The sequence below is a fragment of the Vipera berus genome (genome assembly GCF_964194415.1).
Source record: "Vipera berus genome assembly, chromosome: 3".
NCBI lineage: Eukaryota > Metazoa > Chordata > Lepidosauria > Squamata > Viperidae > Vipera > Vipera berus.
The window spans coordinates 146633161-146658521 of NC_138204.1; the positions used below are offsets into that span (position 1 = coordinate 146633161).

The following is a 25361-nucleotide window of genomic DNA, read 5'->3' on the forward strand; positions in this document are numbered from 1 at the left end:
AGCTATGTCCTACAAAATCTAGGAACACCTGATAGGAAGTACAATATTATGTTCTTCAAAATATATGCTTTGTTCCCGAAATGGAATATTCAGCTGCTTAGGATAAAGGATTTTGCTTGAGATCTTCTGATGATCTGTTCAAACAGACTAATTCCATTGCACAAGACTTTATTATCTTGCACAAGTGTTCTGGATCTTCATGATTATTACAAAAACAAAATAATGTAGGTAAAATATGCAAGTATACACTCATGTGCATAATTTATTTAGCTATAAAATTAGTGTGGCACATTATTTTAGCATTTGCTTTAAGAAAAACGCACACTACAGACAACTTCACAGAATGATCAAATTTATAACTTAATTACAATATCAAAAAAGGTACAAAATAATTCACCTGCTACTCCCTAGCTATTTCCCCAGCCTTGTCTTCTTTCATTTCAATGTGCAGAAGGAACAAGAAACAGTATTTTGTGGAATGATGTAAGTTGGCTGGCAATCAAACCTTTCTGAATACTTTTATAAGGGGGATGTGAATAAAATGAGAAATGCATTTTTTTCAAGCTCAGAACCAAATGATCCTCCTTAAAACATTCCATTACAATGTTCCATCAGAACAAAACCGAAATATTTAAATTTTGCTTTTGAGCTCAGAATATTCGAAATTTTCTATTTTGAAGTCGGAACATAAGGTTGCATTGGTTTGTTCAAGGTTATATTTTATGATCAGAATATTCATCATATGACAATTCAAAATAGCCAAGTTTTTGCTTTGAGGCTGACAAATTTGCACTGACTTAATCTTGAAAGAGTAGTCTCAGCGTGCTTCAGTTTTATTTCAAGCTTGGAGCACTCAAATGACCATTTTGAACTCAGAACATTTGTGCAGACCTACTTGTAACATTAGTTGAAAGATAATTTCATAAAAAGAATCAGTTGTTTGATAGAAAATGCATAGATAGCAGATTGCTCTCTTCTCTAAAAGCCCTTATGGTTTAGGACAGTGGTCCCCAATCTTTGCAGCTTGGCAGCCCAGCTGGGAGGGAAACTAGGTCATATGAGCGGTGGGCTGGCACATACGAGTGCATGTGTAATTCGACTTGCCCGAGCGGTGGGCCAGTGTGCAGACGTATATGCACACAGGTCAACTTGCACAAGTTGAGTTGCACATGCATGTGCATGCATGCCAGCCTACTGCCCGTGTGAGTCAAGCTGCGTGCGCGCGTGTGGGCTGGCCTGCCTCTTGTATGGCCCGATTCCAAAGAGGCCATGGCCCAGGGATTGGGGACCCTTGGTTTAGGAGCTCTAGTTTTTGTCAGAAGAAATCCACGGTGCTAAAACGAGAACAAAGGTTAAAAACAATCTGCGATAGATTTTATTATTTAAAAAGAGAAAAAAATATGGCATAAAGATCTCAACCTTGAAGGTTTAAACTTTCACTTTTATCAATCAAGTTTGATTTGCTTCAATTAAGTTTCAATGCAAAATTACATTTAAATAAACATTCCAACAGTCAAACAAGGTCCACTGATTTCAGCCACTGCCAAAGCACCTTTTACACAATTAAAATGCCCAGATTAATCACATTATTCGCTCTCCCAAATGCTCCGTTTAGAGAGGCAATTTCAATAGCAGCTTTCCCAAGAATTATTATTTTTCCACGTTCCTTGTCCAATGACATCATTCAACCATCCCTTCCAAGAAGGGAGTCCAAGTGCTGAAAGAAAGTTTTGCAGATAAGTTGACACCAATTATCTGCAAGTAGACAAAAGCGCCTTCGATTCCTTTGGTTTTAACATCATTCCCTTTGGAAAATGATTCAGCTGGAGGCTATTGCAATGAAAGAACAGAAGCAAACAGTTTAGTGCAACACAGGGCCCAGGCCAATTCTATACTGTTTGGGATAACGTCCTTGTCTTTCTATCTTCCAGAGATTTATTCCAGGGACGGCACAGTGAAGGCAATCTGATTTTATCCATATTCTTGCTGTAAACATTGAGAAATATGCCAAGGATAACTAATAAACCTGACCACACATACCTAAAAGGGATGAATGAAAGAAAAAGAGTCACATTAGCAACTGCAGGTGTAGCAATCCAATACATTAAGATTCATATGGAATGCAAAACAGCCACTGCAGAAGTGAAATGGGTTATAGAATATACAGATAGTTCTTGACTTACAACAGTTCATTTAGTGACTGTTCAAAGTTACAATAGCACTGGACAAAGTGACTTATGGCCATTTTTCACAGTTGCATCCCCATGGTCACGTGATCAAAATCAGACTCGGCAACTGACTCATATTTATGACAAGCTGCAGTGTCCCGGGGTCATGTGATCACCTTTTGCGACCTTCCGACAAGCAAAGCCAATGAGGAAGCCAGATTTGCTTAACAACCGTGTCACTAACTTAACAACTTCAGTGATTCACTTAACAACTGTGGCAAGAAATGTAAAATGGACACTAAGCTGATGTTGAATTTAATTACGGCAGCGAGACTTTTAGTAGGGCAATATTGGAAGAAAGAAGAACTGCCGACTATAGAAGAATGGACTTTAAAAGTTTCCAACCTGGCGGAAATGGCAAAGATCTCAGCGTACTTGAAAGACCAGTCGCAACAGAGATATATTGTGGAGTGGAGAAGATGGACTGATTATATCCAGAATAAATATGGGACTAAAAAGTTTCATTTAGCATTTGAATAAGTATTGATGTGATATTTATATTGCTTGTAGTTATTTTATAAGAGTTAAAGTGCGATAGATTTAATAATTTATTGATGTTTGCATAAGGTAGACTATGATTGTTTGTATTTTTATACCCTGTATTGAGCTCTGGGAAGTCGGGGAGGAGGGAGGGGGAAGGGAGGGAGGTGTTGGGGAGGGTTGGGGAGAGGGGAGGGGGTTGGGAGGGGTTTTGTTTTGTTAAAAAAATGTATTGTAAAACTTTTCAATAAAAAAAAATGTAAAATGGAGCAAAACTCAACAAATGTCTCACTTAACAACAGAAAGTTTGGCCTAAATTGTGGTTGTAAGTTAAGGACTACCTGTATTTATTTTATATAGTATTTTAAAAAACAGCTTATATCCGTGTTGGCGAACCTATGGCACGGCATGCAGAGCCCTCTCTGTGGGCACGCATGCCATCGCCCCAGCCTTCAGCTGGGTTTTATAAAACCTTTTTGCTTTAGGCCTCCGCCACCGTGTGCAAAAAAAAAAAAAGTTCAATCAATCAATCAATTTCATCTTCCCACGGGAAAAAAAGATCTCGCAAAGGTGGAATTGGTTGATTGAACTTTTTAGTCCCACCCAGCATGCTGTTACCACCGCAGCCACGCCCACCCAATTGGTCACACCCACCAGGCACCCGACGATACATAAGTGGGTTTTGGCTTGCAGTTTGGCCACTCGGTCTCTAAAAGGTTCGCCATCACTAGCTTATACGCTTTTACACCTTTTTCCTCCACTTCTTTATAATAAAAAGAACTCCTACTGTTTCAAATAAGAACCAGACTATTCCATCTCTAACGATGGGGGGTGAGGTGTTACCCCCCGTTGATAGGGCTCGCAACTTGGGCGTCCTCCTGGATTCGCAGCTCACTTTTGAAGACCATATAGGAGCTGTGACCAGGGGGGCTTTTGCCCAGGTTCGCCTGGTGCGCCAGTTGCGACCCTACCTGGACTGAGATGCCCTACGCACAGTCACTCATGCGCTCGTGACCTCCCGTTTAGACTACTGCAACGCTCTCTACATGGGGCTGCCCTTGAGGACCACCCGGAGGCTTCAACTGGTGCAGAATGCGGCCACGCGAGTCATGATGGGGGTCTCCCGATACTCCCATGTAACACCTCTACTCCGCGAGCTGCATTGGCTTCCGGTTGCCCTTCGGCTGAGATTCAAGGTGCTGGTGATGACCTATAAAGCCCTAAATGGCGAGGGTCCGGGATATTTGAGGGAACACCTGCTGCCAGCATCAAGTTCCCTTCGTCCAGTGCGCTCCCACAGGGAGGGTCTCCTCAGGGTGCCGCCGGTTAAAGACTGCCGGCGGGTAACACCCAGGGATAGGGCCTTCTCAGTGGGTGCGCCTGCCCTGTGGAACCAGCTGCCTGCGGAGCTTAGGACTGCCCCCAACCTCCGTTCATTCCGCCGGGACCTGAAGACCTGGCTCTTCGAGCTCTCTGGCCCAGGCTGAGAATATTTTTAATTTTAATTTTAACTGGGTTTTAATTTTCTCAGGGTTCTATTTAATCTCTTTTAATTTGTTTTAACGTTTGTATTGACTGTTTTTTAAATGCCCTGTAAACCGCCCTGAGTCCTTCGGGAAAGGGCGGTATATAAATCTAAATAAATAAATAAATAAATAAATAAATAAATAAATAAATAAATAAATAAATAAATAATTTTTATAATAAAACCAAGGTTTCTCGAACTTACTTTCTCTACCTCCCCCCAATTTACAAGTGAGAGCACATTTGATTCTGATGTTTATTTTTAAGATGGATGGGAAAACTCTGTTATTACAATAGCTCAATTGCTAGGCTTATGCATGAGTTTCATCAGGAGGAGTGCGGTGTAGAGTGGTCTCTGCCCCAACCTGGCGCGCACGGATGTTTATATCGCTTATCTGTTCATATGACCCCTTGACAGATGTAACCGGGGTTGTGGTCTAAAGTATCTTGATAAATCCAGGTTACCAAAGCTGAGATTCTCATAAAATTAGATTAACTTTTTAAGACAAGTTGTTCTGCATCTCTACATTCAGAATGCAGACTGAGGTTGGAACTTAACCAGATGATGATGTAGGACAGAATTACTTCCTGCTCACTGAGATTGATTAAAGAAGCAGGTCTGATGATGATAATAATCAAGATGTAGTATTAGATACTTGTTGTTAGCCATAGTTTTAGAATGACTGTCAGAAGATCTAACTCAGGGGTAGGCATAGCTCAGAAATTCTGGGAGTTGAAGTCCACGAGTCATAAAAGAGCCAAGGTTGCTTACCCCTGATCTAACTAAACCTTATCCACATTGTTCCGTTAAATAATTCTAACATCACCGTGATAAAGCTCTCAAGTGTAACAATCGATATTTACCAACGGACGAACTTACAAGTGCATCCACATGTAAAGAAAAGAGAGACATATGGCATTCACCTCAAGGAAGACCACCCGAAATTGGATATAGTTATTCCAACCACAAGGTAAAAACAGACAGAAAAAAACAACAATAGATAAACACAAACCACCTTCCCCACCTGACCTACTATGGCTTACTAAAAGGTAAAGGTAAAGGTTCCCCCGCACATGCGTGCTAGTCGATTCCGACTCTAGGGGCCGGTGCTCATCTCCGTTTCAAAGCCGAAGAGCCAGCGCTTGTCCGAGGACGTCTCCGTGGTCATGTGGCCAGCATGACTAGACGCCAAAGGCGCACGGAACGCTGTTACCTTCCCACCGTAGTGGTCCCTATTTTTCTACTTGCATTTTTACGTGCTTTCGAACTGCTAGGTTGGCAGAAGCTGGGACGAGTAACAGGCGCTCACTCTGCTACGCGGCACTCGGGATTCGACCCGCCAAACTGCCGACCTTCTGATCGACAAGCTCAGCGTCCTAACCCACTGCCTAAATCAATCCTGGAGATTCCTTTCACCTAACAAATGCATGACTCAACGTAAACTCCGAAAAAGGGGGAAAAAATCACAAAAATAAATTAGAATCAACTGAATCAATAAACACTGATTTAAATTTTAAAAGTTAATCAATCCTTAATCTGCATCTATCAAATATCCTTCTCTTCTCCCACAAAGACAAACCTATCCCACATGCACAAATGAAGGTACACAATACATTCCCTTCCTTTGTTTCCCTAGAGCAGGGATCAGCAACCTGAAACAGTGAAAGAGCCACTCGGAACCGGTTCCCTCACAAAAGGAAAAACTGGGAGCCGCAAAAAATGTGTGCACATGCGCGTACATGCGCGCATGCGCAGAACAGGGTTTGACTGAAGAGTGGAGCCAAGGGAAGATATGCACCTACCCTGCATATTTGATTGGTTGAACTTTTTTAGTCCCACTTTTTTTTTTGGACTGCACATGTCAGAGGACTGGGAGCCGCAGGAGAGGGCTGAAAGAGCCGCATGCGGCTCCGGAGCCGCGGGTTGCAGACCTGTGCCCTAGAGGCAGCAATAAAGGGGAAGAAGCATGCTGGGGATGGAAATGGGAGATGAGCGCGAGTAAAACAAAACTAAATGGAGAGAAAGAAAAAAGAGAGATGTCTTGTTTAGGTGTTTCTAAAAAAGGGTTGATGTTCATTAGACAAGGAGTCCCTACCAGGCTACTCTTTCATTAAACAATCTTCACGTCTGTGCTTTTCAGCAGAAATGTCTACAGCCGTTTGCTCAGTTGCCCGTCTGTTTTTTCAATATTTTCTATTCCTACTTGACTTCTTAGCAAACGTATGAAGACAGGTAAACGTCTGTGTGTCCGTATGTTCGGTATGATCTAGTGCAAATCTCTCATTGTATGATTTAACTGTATGTTTTTTGTGAATGTATTTGAATAAAACGTATCAAATTTTAAACAAAAATGTGATACAAGAGAAATACTTACTGGAATGTGAATGGCTTTGCAAAAAACAAAAAAGAAAGGACAATCGTCATTGCTTTTCTTCCAGTTGTAACTGAAGGGAAGAAAAACACAGAAGGATTTTATATATTCATTCCAATCAAATGAAAAAACAACAACACACAACTTCTTAAAGAACGCTGTAGAAAATATAAATACGAAGCTTCTTCAATCCTGTACTGCTTGATTTCAATTGCCCCTAGGCTCTAACCAGTCTGTCCAACAAACTTTCTTCCCGAAAATCGCTGTAGTGTTCAAGCTTGAAACAGTTAGAAGTTGGATCAAGGAATGGGAATGCAAAGTAATTAAACATATTGAAAGGCAGTGTCTTAAAAGTAAGTGATTATAACTGGTTATTAAAGAGAAAGCTTTCATCTCAGAATGAAACTTATTAATGGTGACAAGCAATTTCACTAATTGGTAGAAGACAGGCGACTAAGGCTATCTAACACGTACTGCGGTATACTAGTTATTAGCTTATATAGCAACCTCTTTAGGTATCAGAATAGTCAAATATCACAGGGCATTTATAGTGGAATTCCCCTGTAGGCACAATATCAGCAAATTATGTTGCCAAGAAAGCTTGTCAGCTTTCTTGATTCAGTACAATTTCGTAGTTGTAGGACCTCTTATCAACCCTTCAACACTTTGTGATGTTATTCTGCCATAATGTCTTCCTATGAAATATTATGCAGCAGTAACAGAACATATCTGCCCCCATCACCCCCCCCCAAAAAAAAAGGGTTTCTTTATGATCATGGTAATTTTAAAGAGTGACAAATGGAAATACAAGGAGGAAAAGTGGTTTAATTACATTAACCTACTGGCAAATTTGGTTGACAACCGGGCAGCCTTATTTTGGGTGCCATTTCAGTGGCTGTTACCAGTCAAGCTGAGACTTAGTTTGCAGCTATTGAGACAGTCTATGCTAAACAAAAGAAGCAGTAATACATAGGATTGCCTCAGTTGTCACTTAAATCCAAATATGGAAGCAAGGGTAAGGTTGAAGTTAGTCAAAGCCTTTGGACAAGGCTGGAGAATAAGTCAAGATCCTTCTACAGCCTTTTGTTCTTGTCTTTTCAATTTTAATGACTATGTTTGGTTTTTCAGCTGAATTATTTTACAATTGATTGAGAATATTTTTTTTGTGGTGAATATCACCTGTTTCAACCCCCTTGGAAGATTTCTGGGTCAGTTTTCATTGAAACCCTATTAAACAAAGACAGTTGAAAACGTATTTCTAAATAGCTAAATGTATAATTTATTTATATATATTAATGATTATTCTTTTCCATAGCTCATTATGGAATTTCACGAACCTCTTATATGAATTTGAATTTATGCCAATTTCTTTCCAATAATATCTATATCAAAATGAAAACATTGCATGCTTTTTAATTTGCACTCTTACCACCTGATTATTTTTTTAAAAAAATCCAGAATAAATGAACAGGCATCAGAGCAAACCTAGAGCGCTTTGTAGCTGTAGTAGAAGACCTTCATCAACCTACTTCAAACATCTAGAAATTACACAGTTTACAAATTTCATCCAAACATGGTGTCTGATTCAATTCTCCTGTAAATGTATAAACTCAATAATACCTGTTACAGCTAAAAGAGCCCCAAAGATTTTAATCAAAGCCAGGACAAAAGAGATTCCAAAATAGCCAGTCAAGGAGAATAAGAATGCATAGCCGTACGTTTGAACTGGGCGCTGCAAGAACAATAACAACATTATTAGTAAAATGCTAAACAAACCCTGAGGTATTGCAAAATGAAATAAATGTCTTTAATATGCTGCCTGAACTAAAGTAAAAGTGCTTAAAGCCTTCAAAGTTTGTATTTAATTTTTGATGAATAATGGATAAAGCAATAATTAAATTATAAACATTCCTTGACATTTCAAAGAATACAAAGTAATTCTGATGAGGGTGATTACATATAAGCGTTTCCAAGGTTTGTTGTATTACTGTACAATGCTAAATGTATCTACTGAGAAATAATTCCCAGTTCGGTTGAAGGGGACTATCTTTCAGCCTTAATGAATAATACAATTTATTTTTCTTATTTTATATTTATAAACAGCACAAATAGAAAAAAATATTAAACAATTCATCCAACAAGTACCCCAACAGCACATAAATGCAAAGTTTACATTTTAAAATAATGAAAATTGTAATAGGATCAACACATTTACCTTTGAACAGAATGTTACTGCAGGAGTTAGGCCAGCAGTGCATGTCAGTCCCAATAAAATGTACAGGAAACCTATTGAATAGGAATACAAAACCTAGAATAATTACAAAAACAAATTATTTAAACTTCTGTTGTTTCAAATATGTCACAAATTTGCTCTGTGGATCTGCAAACATTCCCTTAGGTAATGCAATATCCTTTTTTTAAATAATTGGATGAAAGCAAATTCTGACATAATTAGGGTGTTGGCTTCTAAATAATTTGAACTTGACTCACAATTATTTTAAGTAATCTGCATTTCACATAACTAACTTATATTTTGGCAGTCAACAAATGAGATAAATAAGATCAGCCCTGGGAAAATTATGCAATGGTGTCATGCATTGCCCTACAGAGCCAGTTTGGTTTAAGAGCCTTAGGCACCAGGCTAGAAACCAGGAGATTGTGAGTTATAATCCTGCCTTAGTCAGATGGCTAACTTTGCGCCGCTCACTTTACTCGGCCCACAATATCAGGTGACAAGTGTAGCAGGCAACACCTATCTCAACTAATGGATCAACATTTGGTCGATCCAAAAAAAGTGGGCCCTCTACTCATGGGAAAAATGCATGGAAGAAAAAAAGAGAGAGATGTATTATATTAATTTTCAAAAATTGTTTTGGTAGTAGAGAAAATTTTCCGGTTCAGTTCTGAAAAATACTGAACCATTGTTTTCAACTGACTTACACTTGTAGCCCAACATTTTCACTAAAACAGAAGACTTGCTGTATCTCAAGATACTATTTACTGGTATTATATTGTATTCCCGTGCATTGGCTGCTATTTTTCTCCTGAAACAGCTAATTTGTGAACACGCATTATTTGAATCAGACAAGAAATCCAGGAGCAAAAGTTTAAACTATGGATATTCCATGGATAATACAATTTGGCTCTCACTAGAGTATACTGGTGAAGAACTGTGATCTGTAATCCTTGCTATACACAGTACATTATGGGAAATCAAAGTCAGAAATGTTTAAGACCCACTAATTTCAGTGAAATGCATTCTTAAATCTCCATCAAAATCAATGGGTCATTATATCTTGATCAATGCCTACTGTTTTCGGTAGTACATTAATAAAATGCACTATTCTCTCCTTCTATTAAAGGGCATGTTGTTTTTATTCCAGAGACAGAACGTCAGAAAACTGAAAGGTGCCTCTGTCTTAATACATTAAAAAGTTCCTGACATTACTGAATATCAAATATATATTAAAATATTAAGTTCAAACTTTTTATGTGGAAGAATAATGTTAATTTTAACTTAGTGATAAGACATAAATGGTTGAGAAACTGAATTAGAATTATGTACAAAAGTTATTTTTAACTAGCGTGACCATATTTTGAACAGACAGATCTAGTTCCATAATCTGGATATCAGGGATCAAAAGGTCCAATAAAAGGTACTGAAATTGAGCTGTGCTAATGTGACTACTGGACCTTATGCTTCAGTACTATTTACAAATGTAACATTTAATATTACAGTCTGGCTAATTATAATTGTTAGGGACTGTAATCAATTATCAAACATCTTGAGACAATTTGAATGTTTAAAACAGGTTCTTCCTTTTTTCTGTATACCCGATTTATAAATAAAGAAAACAGATTTAAAAACAGCAGTCCAATGTATCAATCTATGTCAGCTATTGAGAGCTATTGCTACATTTAACGGAGTAAATGTTAAAACAAGTCTGGTAGTGGTGGCCTTCTAACTGAAGGACAATAAAAAAGAGGCTAATGAATACATAACATACTATGAATATACTTAATCCATCTGGAAAAGCTGAATGTTTGAAAAACTGATACATTTTTTTAACAAAAGTTTTTTTTTATCTTTCTTTTAGATCAGAGCAACAGAATACAAACCATATAACCAGTAGTATCTCTTCTAATATTTTTCCATCTGAATTTTTAACAACATGATTTCTAACAAAAGTCCTACAGTTCAACCCTATGTTTCTCAATCAACTAAATGACATTACAAAAAAAAATGAGGATTTACCATTTCAGAATTTGAGCCACTGTGCAACTTCATTGCTTTTTCCTGCACATTTCCTATAACTGCATCTGCGCAGAGGGCAAGGGATATAAGGACCACTCCTTCAAATAATCAGAAAAATAAAAACAGGTATAATGTAAATATACTTAAACAATAGACATACATAGCCAACAATTACAATTTTAAAGGATATATTTATTTATGAAAATGTCTAGAATATAACAGCTTTGTAATAATAAGCAAATCTGACAGTCCAATCAGAGAGATTAATATTCACTGGTCAGAAATATATAGCACTTATACTCTGTTCTCAGCTGTGGGGGGGGGGAAAGAGGAAAATTAAGTTAATACTAAAAGATTTCAAAGTAGTTGGTTATGAATTGGTTGGAGACCTAGTAAAAACTTCAAGGAAAAATAGGAAATTAGTTTTGTCTGTTTAGCATGAAATAGTGATATTTCAGAGTTTTCTTTTTAATAAATTTATGGACATTTCTAAAATTCTGTTTTCACTTTGTCATTATGGGGTACTGAGGGGACATTTAATGAGAAATGTTTTTTCAACAACTGTGGAATCAGGCTGCAGCATAACAAAATTGACAAAAGTGAAGGGGGTCTGTACACTTTCTGAATCCACTGTAAATGTTCAAATTCAAATACCAAGTTAATGAAACAGGGAAGTAATATGATATCCAAAACTTAGTATCTGAATTGTGTGTAGTTCAAGCTTTCCAGCTATGCCCTCAATTTTATGGCGACACAGTCATGTGATGCAGGGTATGTGTGTGCGGACGCGCATGCAGGATTAAGTTTTATGATGGCCAGAAATGTCCTGTGGGTTGTAAGGCACCCTTTACAAGATGTTGTAACTCTGTATATAAATGACTGTTCCTAAATGACTCTTTCTAAACTGAGGACTACCTGAAATATCTCCTGGACCACTATCAAGTTAACTAGACCTCAATAAACAAGAGAGCCTGATTTGTGTAACTGTCCATGTCCCTACAGGAATTCAACCAGTCAATAGTTTCACTTTACCTATATATTCACTTTTGTAAACAGCATGTATTTCCAAGTTTAAAAAACAGAACAAAATTCCAAAACATAAAAGTTACCTGTCAAATTGAAATTTGGTGCAACTGTGCTGTCAGCTAGAGTAAACCATATTAAGCCCAAGCTCATACATACTGCAGCAGAAACATCTACAATATTATAACGTTTTCCTGTATTGTTAAAATAAAAAAAAGGGGAGGGGGAGGGGAGAAGAAACAATGTTGATACTATCTCAGGCAGACTACTTTAGCCCATTCATATGATGCTACATTAATATTCTTCTTTTTATGTGGGCTATTTCCACACTGTACAATATTTCTTTTTCTCTCTCTCTGTATACATACATACACACAAACACACACAGTGGAGTAGTTAACAATAAGATAGCCATCTATTATATTTTTACAGTAAAAAGAACAGTTAATTTTGTGGCATTTAAAAATTCATATACATTTTCAAAATGTTTTGCAGTAATGGGGTATTTTTACATATAATGACAAGAACAGATGAAACACTTTTTTTTTGCAAACTGGTGCAGCTCTCTTTCGGGACTGTACTGTTACTTTTTCATTCCACACTGTTTTCTTATTACACACACACACACACACACACACACACACGTATGTATGTATGTATGTATGTATGTATGTATGTATGTATATATGTACATACTGATGTGAGGAGCAAAGCAGAAGCACTCACTACTATGGCATTAAAGGAACACATGAAGCAGTCCTTTTGTGTCAATGTCCTGACACGATATCACAACAGAGGGCTTGTGTGCATTCTCTGCCTGGCTTATACTGCCATTTGCACACCATCTAAATCCTTCTATCATAAGCATGTTTAAATGGTACACTTCATCACGTTTTGCGCCATTTTAGGAATTTGGAAAAGACATTAAGTCTGAAATTTGCAATTTAAACAGTAAAGAGGACTTCAGCCTTGAAATCGTTTTAACATTTGACTTTAAATTTAATTGCTATCACTTAATCCACCTATTATTGTTCTGTGGTTAATCCAGCTAAATAACTTTACTGCAGTCAAATTTCAGGAGCAGAACTAGCTGCTTAAAAAAAAGTAAATCTAAGAATGGAGTTCAAAGGAAGTTTTTCACAGGTAATAATTTCCACAAAAAATACACCAGTTTTCTTTCCATAGGTTATTATAGTGAAGCAAAAGGGGGGACTTGGTGAATTTTATTAATAGGGGATATTATACTTTTGTGCTTGTCTCCCCTGTGCAAGAGTTCTCAAATGATTCATAAGCATTCTACTCTGTTCTCCTCATAGTTATAATCAGTCAATTAACTATGTATTATCACTGAAATAGCTCATAAGTGGCATGATCAACAAGTACACAAAAGGGTTAGGAACATGGTGATGTGCTCTGAGATTCTTTTCTTGTATTTCACAACATACTTTGGATGCTCATATATGTACGAGTGATGGGATTTTAAATGAATCCAAAGCACTTAACACGTTATTTGTACTTTATGTATATTCTCTCTATATTTTAGGCAGGCTAAACCACAGCTAGAGGGATTTAAACTATTTAAAAGAAACAGACTAAACAAAAGAGGAGGTGGAGTTGCTCTATATATAAGAAATAACTTTATCTCTACAGAAATAGAGCACAACAATGACGAAAACTGTAAACTTTGAATGCATTTGGGTCAATATAAAAGGGGAAAAAATGACATTGCCATAGGTGTATACTATAGGCTGCCCAACCAAGCAGAGGAAATAGATGAACTTTTTGCTAGTAAGCTAACTAAGGTATGTAAGAAGCACATCACAATAGTAATGGGGGACTTTAATTACCCTGATATCAACTGGGAGACAAACTCTGCACCAAGTGGAAGATCAAACAGATTCCTGACAAACCTAGCAGACAACTTTCTCTCCCAAAAAGTAGAGAAGGGAACTAGGGGATTAGCCATATTGGATTTAATTCTCACAAACAGAGATGAAATGATAGAAAATGTCGAAGCCATAGGAACCTTGGGGGGAAGTGATCATGCAATATTGGAATTCGACATTCTGGAGGCACAAGCAATAGAACACAGCCAAACTAGAGTCTTGGACTTTAAAAGAGCTAATTTCAATAAACTTAGAGAGACCATGGGAAGAATTCCATGGATGAGAATCCTAAAGGGGAAAACAACTCAAGAAGCTTGGGAAATTTTGAAAAGTGAGATAATAAAGGCCCAGTCTAGTACAATACCAACAAAGAAGAAAAATAACAGTTCTCAAAAGAAACCAGCATGGCTGCATAAAGAACTCTCTCATAAATTGAAAGATAAAAAGGACAAGTATAAGAATTCGAAAGAGGGGCACATAACTAAGTCAGAATATCAGCAAATAGCCCGTGCCTGCAAAGATGAAGTGAGGAAAGCTAAGGCTCAAAATGAACTAAGGCTTGCGACAAAAGTCAAAAATAACAAAAAATGCTTCTTTCAACATATAAAAAACAAGAAAAAAGTTAAGGAAATGATTGGTCCATTAGTGGGGGAAAGTGGCAAGAAGGTGACAAGCAATAGGGAGAAAGCAGAACTATTTAACTCGTTTTTTGCATCTGTCTTTACACAAAGGGAAAAAACAGTCCAACCTACCCAAACCAGTGCCATAAAAAACAGAATAGAAACGCAAGTTAAGATAGGCAAAAAAATGGTAAGTGAACACCTGTCCAGCCTAGACGAGTTCAAATCACCAGGACCAGATGGATTACACCCCAAAGTTCTCAAGGAACTGGCAGACGTGATCTCAGAACCACTGAACTATATTTTTCAAAGATCCTGGAGCACTGGGGAACTACCAGAGGACTGGAAGAGAGCTGATGTAGTTCCCAACTTCAAAAAAGGGGAAAAAATAGATCCTGGAAACTACAGACCTATCAGCCTGACCTCAATACCTGGGAAGATTCTGGAAAAGATAATCAAACAACAAATCATCGTACACCTAGATGCAAACAAATTCATCACTAAAAGTCAACATGGGTTTGTCAAAAACAGATCATGCCAGACAAATCTTATCACATTCTTTGACCAAGTGACAAAATTAGTGGACCAGAGGAATGCTGTAGATATAATTTACTTGGACTTTATTTGATAAAGTAGATCACAACCTACTACTTGATAAGATAGAAAAATGTGGGTTAGATAGCATCACCACCAGATGGATTCGTAGCTGGCTGACAGGCCGTACTCAGCGTGTGGTCCTCAATGGAACTGCATCTACATGGAAGGAAGTGTGTAGTGGGATGCCCCAGGGCTCTGTTCTGGGCCCAGTGCTCTTCAATATCTTCATTAACGATTTGGATGAGGGGATAGATGGGGAACTCATCAAATTTGCAGACGACACCAAGCTGGCAGGATTAGCCAATACTCCAGAAGATAGGCTTAAAATACAGGAGGATCTGGTCAGACTCGAACACTGGGCGCTATCTAACAAAATGAAATTCAATGGTGAAAAAAGTAAGGTTCTACATTTAGGCAGGAAAAATCAAATGCACAGGTATAGTATAGGTGGTACCTTGCTCAATAGTAGTAACTGTGAGAGGGATCTCGGAGTCCTAGTAGACAATCACTTCAATATGAGCCAGCAGTGTGCTGCAGCTACCAAAAAAGCCAACACAGTGCTAGGCTGCATTAACAGAGGGATAGAATCAAGATCAAGTGAAGTACTACCACTTTACAATGCTTTGGTAAGGCCACACTGCATCCAGTTTTGGTCACCACGATGTAAAAAAGATGTCGAGACTCTAGAAAGGGTACAGAGAAGAGCAACAAAGATGATTGGGGGACTGGAGGCTAAAACATATAGGGAACGGTTGCTGGAATTGGGTATGTGTAGTTTAACGAAGAGAAGAGTGAGGGGTGACATGATAGCAGTGTTCCAATATCTCAGGGGCTGCCACAAAGAAGAGGGAGTCAAGATATTCTCCAAAGCGCTTGAAAGCAGGACAAGAAGCAATGGATGGAAACTAGTCAAGGAGAGAAGCAACCTAGAACTAAGGAGAAATTTCCTGACAGTTAGAACGATTAACCAGTGGAACAACCTGCCTCCAGAGGTGGTGAATGCTCCAACACTGGAGGTTTTTAAGAAGAGACTGGACAGCCATTTGTCTGAAATTGTATAGGGTTTCCTGCCTGAGCAGGGGGTTGGACTAGATGACTTCCAAGGTCCCTTCCAACTTCTTCTTCTTCTTCTTCTTCTTCTTCTTCTTCTTCTTCTTCTTCTTCTTCTTCTTCTTCTTCTTCTTCTTCTTCTTCTTCTTCTTCTTCTTCTTCTTCTTCTTCTTCTTCTTCTTCTTCTTCTTCTTCTTCTGATATTCTTATAATAAGGCAGTTTCAAATACCATAGTTTCCGGCGTATAAGACTACTTTTTAACCCATGAAAATCTTCTCAAAAGTCAGGGGTCGTCTTATACGCCGGGTGCTGAAAATTTAGGGACAGGGCTGGCTGGAAAACCTGGAGCGGATCTCCCATTTAGTCTGCACAGGGAAAGCGGGTCCAATTGGAGAAGAAGCTGCAGTCTGTGATTTTTTACAGGCTGGGGTCTGGGCGTCTTTCTTTCTAAAGTTGAAGAGCAGCTGTAGTATATCCCAACTTGAAAGGCAGGTGGGGAAGGCAGCAGCCAGAGCAGCGGCTTAGCTCTAAGGACACATTTGACTCACGAACTGGGCGGGCTGGCTGGAAAACCTGGAGCGGATCTCCCATTTGGTCTTTTTTTTAAAAAAAATCCCATTTATATCCTGCCCTTCTCCGAAGACTCAGGGTGGCTTACAATTTAAAGCACAAATCAATGTGCTTAGCAATAGCCTTCATTCTGTGTATATGCCTGTTTATTAGGGCTTTCACCCCCCCCCCCAAGCAGCATTATTACAAAGTCAGCTTATTGCCCCCAACAATCTGGGTCCTCATTTTACCTACCTTGGAAGGATGGAAAGCTGAGTCAACCTTGAGCCTGGTGGGATGCGAACCTGCACTAATTGCAGGCAGCTGGTTTTACGTAAGGCTCTGCGCAGGGAAAGCTTTAGAGTGAATTAGGAAAAGTGAAAAAGTGAATTAGGAAAATAGGGAACGGTTGCTGGAATTGGGTATGTGTAGTTTAACGAAGAGAAGGGTGAGGGGTGACATGATAGCAGTGACCCAATATCTCAGGGGCTGCCACAAAGCAGAGGGAGCCAAGCTATTCTCCAAAGCACCTGAAAGCAGGACAAGAAGCAATGGATGGAAACTAGTCAAGGAGAGAAGCAACCTAGAACTAAGGAGAAACTTCCTGACAGTTAGAACAATTAACCAGTGGAACAACCTGCCTCCAGAAGTGGTGAATGCTCCAACACTGGAGGTTTTTAAGAAGAGACTGGACAGCCATTTGTCTGACATGGTATAGGGTTTCCTCCCTTAGCAGGGGGTTGGACTAGATGACCTCCAAGGTCCCTTTCAACTTATTATTATTATTATTATTATTATTATTATTATTATTATTATTATTATTATTATTATTATTATTATTATTATTTATTATTATTATTATTAATTATTATTATTATTATTATTATTATTATTATTATTTAATCCACTTGCACTGTTTTATGTTTACATGTTTGATGACAAACAGCCTTATGTTTATAAGTGACAGTTTTCCTACTAAGCACCTGCATGTCATAAGCATTTGAATTAAAATTACCATATTAAAATCAAATCTGATGTTTTTTAATTTTTATTTGGTGTGCGTTGGAAGAGGGGTAGTTTTATACGGCGAGTATAGCCCAAACCCTATAATTTAACAGGAAATGTAGGGGGTCGTCTTATACGCCCAGTCGTCTTATACGCTGGAAAATACGGTATTTCACCAATCAAATATTAAAATTTATCTCAACAGCCTAAAGCAGACATGTCAAACTCGTGATGTCACATGACATCACGTGACGTATCGGAGTTTTTTCCCCATTGCTGGCAATGGGGCAGGTGCGGTTTTGTCTTGATGCGCCCGGCCCGCGGGTCGGTAGTTTGACACCCCTGGCCTAAAGGTAGCAGAAAATAGTTTGCAATTCTTGCTAGCAACAAGATATGCAAGATGTATAAAAATTCTTTGGAGAACATAAGTGGATTTGAGGCCTTGTTTCTGATTTTGTTTTCATGTACATTTCCTATTGATCAAAATTAAGCCCTCTAGATTATTTTTTAGTGGAGGTTGGGGAGGGGGAAGGAGAAACCAATACAGGGGCTTTACAAGGTTATTTTTTGAAATGAAGAGCAATCAATAACAATAATAAGCCATACCTTGTATAAAGATTCCTCCTATCATAACTGGGATCAGTTTACAGCACTTGAAGATTACTTGTGTAGGATAATTCAGATATCCTAAGGAGGTATTTGATAAACCCATAGTCCCCACTGTTAGAAAAGCTATTATCATGTAGGTTTTGCCTGGGATCCTGGAAAATATAAATGAAGCTCTAATATTAGGAACAAATGGCAACACTATAGAGAGGATTAATTATTTTGGTAAGTAAAAAGTATGAATGAAGTTGGTGGCTTTTTCTGCAAAGCATATATACATACATAGATACATATATACATATATACATATATACATATATATATACATATATATATATATATATATATATGTATATATATATATATATATATATATATATATATATATATATATATATATATATATATATATATATATATATATATATATATATATATATATATATATATATATATATATATATATATATATATATATATATGTTTTCTGAGGTTTTCGCGGGTGTTTGTATGTAGATCTTTGGTCATTTGAGTTTTTCCCCACATATACATATACATACATATATATATATACATACACACACACACACACACACACACACACACACACACACATATAGTATTCGGGTCTGTGTCTGTATATGTATATATCTATATATCTATGTGTGTGTGTGTGTGTGTGTGTGTGTAGAGTGAGCGCCTGTTACTCGTCCCAGCTTCTGCCAACCTAGCAGTTCGAAAGCACGTAAAAAATGCAAGTAGAAAAATAGGGACCACTACGGTGGGAAGGTAACAGCGTTCCGTGCGCCTTTGGCGTCTAGTCATGCCGGCCACATGACCACGGAGACGTCCTTGGACAAGCGCTGGCTCTTCGGCTCTTCGGAAACGACTAGCACGCATGTGCGGGGGAACCTTTATCTTTTTTATGTATGTTAAGTGTTTGTTAAGTATTTAGAATACCTTGCTAGGCCCCAAACATGGGGCAAACCAGCCCAGGTTCGAATCTCAGAAGGGTGTGGCTGACTGATGAGAACAAATAAGTTTGAAATAGCTATATCAGTCTCCCTTTAATTCTTTGTTAGCAATCCAAAACTTTTTTTACACACACACACACACACACACACACACATATATATATATATATATATGCTGAAATCTGAATTTTATTAAATGTTGTCAAAATATGTTTAACTACTCAAGGTAAAGCCTCTGTTTTACTATTACAATTTCGCTCATTTTTTCTTTTTGTAAAAAAGAACTTATACAGTCTTTATGCTTTCTCCCACATTAACATGGTGAAAAAAAAAGAATGTGGTCTCAAGAGCAAGGATTGTTTCATTTTTACAACAATCAATAGGATAATTCTCAAACAGCTGTGCTGACAATTTCACCCTTTGAATTCTCATAAGAAAGCCTGATATAAAATCTGCCCCATGAATTCCGCAGCTGCTTTAAGTGAATTTCATTGGTAGAAAGATGGAATAAAAGTCCAATGGCTGAACAGACAGTTCTTTCACATTTAGGAATTTAGATTTTATTTTAAATTTAAGATTTAATAGTCCTTGACTTATAGTCACAGAATTACAGTCGGAAGGTTTAAAAGTCATAAATCGAGACACCCACATGACCGGAAATAATATTCTGGCCTTTTTTGTGACTACACTATTGTTAAGCAAATGCATGATTGAAGTAAAACAGTTCAATTGAACAGGATTTTTTTTGCTGGAAACTGGCAAAAAAAATTGTGAATTGCAATCACATGACTGCAGTACACCGTGATGGACCGTAAAGCTGATTAATCTGATAGACAATTACATGGGGGGGACAGCATGACCATTTATCAGTCATAAAGCACTTGTTCGTGGCCATTATAACCTTGAACAATTGTAAAACAATTGTTTAGTGAGGACTACTTTTACGTTACAGTCTAGGAAGAGGTTGCTCTCCTAGTCTACTTTATACATGGAAACCACTCAGGTCACTGGATTCCAGATTTTAAGAAGCATTTTCCCTCTGTGATAAGCCATTTAAAAAATTCTTTTGAAAGTTTTAAATATCTCTTATTTTATATATTTTATGTGTAGAAGTGCTATGTATAAACTAACAAAATATAGGTTTCCTTTTAATTATAGGTTAAATGTGAAAGTTGTGCATGTTGCTGAAAAAATATTTTATAAGTTGTACTTTTGCACTAATATTTGATATGAGGATCCAAAAATTACATTTATATATAAATATTTTACATTTTAAAATGGAATGGGGGAAAAATCATATTTAAAAATCACTCATATTCTGAAAAATCAGTTCGACAGTTTCATAAGTAAACATCTAGTTTACTTATGAATATTGTCCTAAGCTGTCTTCTTTATTTTACAAACTGGAGCTGAATTTTTGTATAAGTCTTGTCCACCTAGTAAAACTACATATAAAAATCAAGCTTTGAAGTATCAAATTTTAAGATTATAAAAATTAATATCATACCTTCTCCTCTTGTCTTGAATAAGCTGTAGTTCTATAAGTCCAAAAATGGAATAAAAGCCAAATTGTACTAATGTGAGATACCAGCCAAAGGATTTAAAACCATCTACTGAAAATATTAGTTCCTAGAGAAAAAGGAGACAGAAAGTTATGGCAAAATACGGTATGTAATCATATTCTATGAATTGTAATATCAACTTTCAATTTAATTTTGGACGAGAAATTTGTTGTCTTTATCAGGTATAATCCATGGCATTATTATATCAATGGCTACATAGAACTGATTAACTTTCAAATTAATTTGGGATTAATTAATGCACTTAATAGTTGAACATCACCAATATGTATAATACAAGCATCATTAGTATAAATAGAAGACATGAAAAAAGTCCTCACCCCCCCAAATATGTCCCATTTATCAACCAATTAACTTTTGAAACCATATGTCTTCTCACATTACAATGGTTTGTTTATCTCTGATTTAGGATGATGCGCAAATGAATCAGTGAACGAACCATGGTTTATTTTAGAGAAACAAACTCATGTTTTATCAATCACTGACTGAACATCATGGTAATTGCAGTTAGCAGTCACTTGACTTGCTTCCCATACAAGCTCTGAGCCAGCTACAAGTGCAAAGCACAAACAACTCCAAAAGCAAGCAAAACATGGGAATGTTGCTTATACGAAAGGTTGATTGTGGCAGAATTTGTACACTGCGCTATTTTTGTTCAGTACGATATACAAACTCACTCATTATGGCTTAGCGTAGTATAGAAAGCAAGCCATCGTTGCATAAAAAAAAATTAAAAACCCTGCTTTAATACTATTCAGAACAGCTGCATTTTATTGCAATTTTATTTTCAAACTTTTGCATAATATTTGCTAATTTTACTGCAGCTGCACATTCATTTCTTGTTTTCACTGAGCTGCTCACATCTAGTTCAAACTTCATCAATGACTATGTGAAACTGGCATAAAATGCTCCGATGGGTACTATATAACTTTCATAAAATGCTCAACATGCGTTTTGTTGCTGGTTCACCCAAATATACAAAAGTCATTTCTACTGAAATTTCAATTTCAATTGGTGCTATTTTTTTTTAATGCAGAAGATGGAAATTAATCCACGCAAGGGAGATTCAGGGCCTTCTACTTGCATCAATATTGCTGCTGGCAATACGGAATTTAGTCATTATCATGTTCATCAGGACTGAAGCCTTAAAATTATGTGTGTCTTCTTTGAGTAATATGATTCTGAGTAGGAAAAATCAAATGCCTAGGTACAACATTGGAAGACTTGGCTTAGAAGCTCTATATGCAGGAAGCATCTGGGGGCCTAGCTAGCTAGCTAGCTAACTGGTCTGAATTACCACTGTAAAGGATTGCTTTGTATGAACAGGCATGGTTCTGCAGCAGCTAAATAGATCAAAGGAATCTTGGGTTATACCACAAAAACCTTGTATTCAGATAACAGGAGATAAAATTCCATAGTACTCTGCCATAGTTAGAATGCACTTGGAAAACCGCCCCCAGTTCTACATGAAGACTTAGTGAGCCAGGATTGGATTTGAAGGAAAACTACCAGAGTCCAAAAACCAAGCCTTACAAAGAATGGTTAAAGATTTGGGACATATTTTAGTTTACAAAAGTTAAAGCTGAAATAGACATCTCTAAAATGATATATTGCACAAGAGTGGGCAGACAACCAGGAGAGGACGAGGATTCATAGTTGAAATTAAAAGAAAAAACAATTTAAACTGAAGCTTAGAAGGAATTTCCTGACAGGAATAACCAATGGAACAGTGCTAACCAATGGAACAGTATGCTCAGAATAGTGGTAGACTGCTTGGTGGTGGTTTTCAAATGGGAACTGTATGTGTGACCAGTTAAGTGATCATTTGGTCACTCAGTAGAGTTTATTTTTTTTATTTTAATCCCATTTATATCCCGCCCTTCTCCGAAGACTCAAGGTGGCTTACAATTTAAGCACAAACCAATGTGCTTAGCAATAGCCTTCATTCTATGTATATGCCTGCTTATTAGGGCTTTTGCCCCCCCCAAGCGGCATTATTACAAAGTCAGCTTATTGCCCCCAACAATCTGGGTCCTCATTTTACCTACCTCAGAAGGATGGAAGGCTGAGTCAACCTTGAGCCTGGTGGGATGCGAACCTGCACTAATTGCAGGCAGCTGGTGTTACTTAAGGAGGCATTAGCCCACTGCGCCACCAAGGCACCAAGTTCTTGAATCATATCTTCTTTCATTATTCTCTTTATAGGGAATCTCCAACTACTTTTATTCACTCATCCTGAAGAAATTCCCTGGCAGAAAGCACAACTTATACTTGTTGCTTCTCCTATAGGTCCATTATTCAGATATATTTTTCTGGTTTGCCCTATTTTGCACGGGCAAACTATCTGTACCTGGACAATCTTATCTTTTCTCTTATGTGAAAAATTGTATGAATGGGACTAGATAACCAAAAGATCCCATTGAAAACATACATTATGACTGAAATGTGTTTGAATATTAGTAGCTCGGGTTGGTAGTTGGGCGCTTGGTTTGAGCTCCGAGTTTGGCAATTTGCAAACGTTTCATCACCATTTGAAGAGACAGGGGGCTTTGAATTAAGCTTGTCTGTCCAAACTATGTGGGCCAAACAGGAAAAAAGCTACCAACCAGACTGCACAAACACTTTCTGGCCATCAAGAGACATGACCCCACTATCCGCATGTCTGACTATGAAGACTCAGAAGGACACAAATTCGATCTAACCAGGACCACAGTTGTAACCCAAGGGAAATCAAGGAGAGAAAGAGAATTTCTTGAAGACTGGTTTTCCACCAAGTCAATACAGGTAGTCCTCGAGTTACAAGTGTAATGGAGCTGCCCATTCGACTCGTAACTCGGAAATGCATAGTGAATCTCATACCTCGAACAAGATCACTCCTTTGCTTGTTAAAACGCATGCAACGTTAAATGAACATGGGGTATCTCAGGGTGGGGAAGGGCCTAGTAATGAAACAGGCCCCCAAGGCTTCCCCGACCCACTAAGATACCTCATGCTTCTTCCTCCCTTCCTGCCACACTGGACTCAGCTGGAAAAGATCCGTCTCCTCTCTCCCATGGTTACTGCTGCCACCTGGATCTGAGGCTGGGGGACGCTTCCGTGCCCCAATCTGGGCTCTGGAGGCCTTTTCCAGGACTCTGCCACCTGGATTTGAGGCTGGGGAACCCTTCCGTGCCCCCCGTGGCCCGTTCTGGGCTCCAGATACCTTTTCCAGGCCGCTGCTGCCTGGATCTGAGGCCAGGGAACACTTCTGCGGCCCACCGGATGCCTCATCTGGGCATCGGAGATCTTTTTCAGGCTGTGCCACCCGGATCTAAGGCCTGGGAATTCTTCTGTGCCCCTCCGCAGCCCGATCCGTGCTCCGGAGGCCTTTTCCAGGCCACTGTCACCCAGAAATGGGCCACCAGAGGGCTACATAAGCGTCCCTCAGCCTCAGATCTGGGCAGCAGTGGCCTGGAAAAGGCCTCCCAAACCCGGATCAGGCATCCGGTGGACCGCTGAAGCATTCCCCAGCCTCAGATCCATGTAGCAGCAGCCTGGAAAAGGCCTTCGACACCCCGATCTGGCCTCCGTAGGAACGTGGAAGCATACCCTGGCTTCGGTTTTGTTCTCTGTTGCAGAGAACACAGGCCTAAAGTACCATGAGATCATGTGAGATCTTGTGTTACTTTAGGCCTCCGTTCTCTGTGAACACACCAAAGGCCTGGAGCAGCCAAGAAAGCGAAGGATCTCGATCTTCGCAGGGAGAGTATTGAAGGCCTGGTGGCTAGAGAGACCCGGGGCGGGGGTGGGGAGGGAGACAATAACCAGGGTGAATGTTGCAGAGCCACTGTGGTCACTTGTAAGGGCGAACGACTGCCATGGTGCTGCAATATTTGTAATTTTGGGACTTGCTCGTAAGCACTAGGGGGTGATCATCATGTAAGTTTGAACAAGCGTTAAGTGAACACTCGTAACTTGGGGATTACCTGTATTAACAGACACACTGACATTGACGCAGTCTACCAACCGCTGAGAACTAAAGAACTACTTCAACTGTGATCCCAAAGGTAGCATTTAAAAACGAACAGGCACCTCATCACGCACCAACAAAAATCATAACCCTCCACAAGAAATCGGACCACATCTCAGCAACAACGGCCAGTCGACCAAACAATCCGAAACCAGACCACGGCTCAGAAGCACCCGAACAAACAACACTAATGCCAATTTGCATCACAGAGGGTACTTAACACCAAAGACCATGGCCTGGCAACAACAATCAGCCAATCAAACAGTCCGAAACCAGACCATGACTCAGAAATATCAGAACAAATAACATTCATACCAATTTAAAGGCAGTGTTCGAACAGACGAACACAATTCAAAGTGCACTGACAATGTCTCCTCGAATGGTGACGAAATGTTTGCAACCAAATTGCCAAGCTTGGAGCTCAAGCTAACAGCCCATACATTATGATTATAAACATTATGAAGTGAACATACATTATGATTGTATGTTCAGTTCAAACTGACACTTCAGATTCCAGATGACAACTCCCTTGAATACTATTCCATTAAAAAAAAATCCCAGCAGCTAGTTAGGAACGTAGGGAGAAAACTTAGAGCCCTTTT

At 38.5% G+C, this 25361-nt stretch overlaps 1 protein-coding gene across 3 annotated transcripts in view; it reads right to left on the reverse strand.

Annotated features, from left to right (window-relative positions):
- Positions 1–244: 244 nt before the first annotated feature.
- Positions 245–25361, reverse strand: part of SLC35B3 (solute carrier family 35 member B3) — a 33727-nt gene continuing 8610 nt past the window's right edge. For all 3 annotated transcript variants that reach the window (XM_081325948.1, XM_081325949.1, XM_081325950.1), the window contains 8 exons: positions 20678–20799; positions 18197–18351; positions 11969–12076; positions 10860–10957; positions 8820–8912; positions 8225–8336; positions 6608–6677; positions 245–2040 (listed from right to left, as the gene is read on the reverse strand). In XM_081325948.1, coding sequence (XP_081182074.1) covers positions 1890–2040; positions 6608–6677; positions 8225–8336; positions 8820–8912; positions 10860–10957; positions 11969–12076; positions 18197–18351; positions 20678–20799 — 909 coding nt within the window. In that variant the 3' untranslated portion in view covers positions 245–1889. The remainder of the gene's footprint in view (positions 2041–6607; positions 6678–8224; positions 8337–8819; positions 8913–10859; positions 10958–11968; positions 12077–18196; positions 18352–20677; positions 20800–25361) is intronic.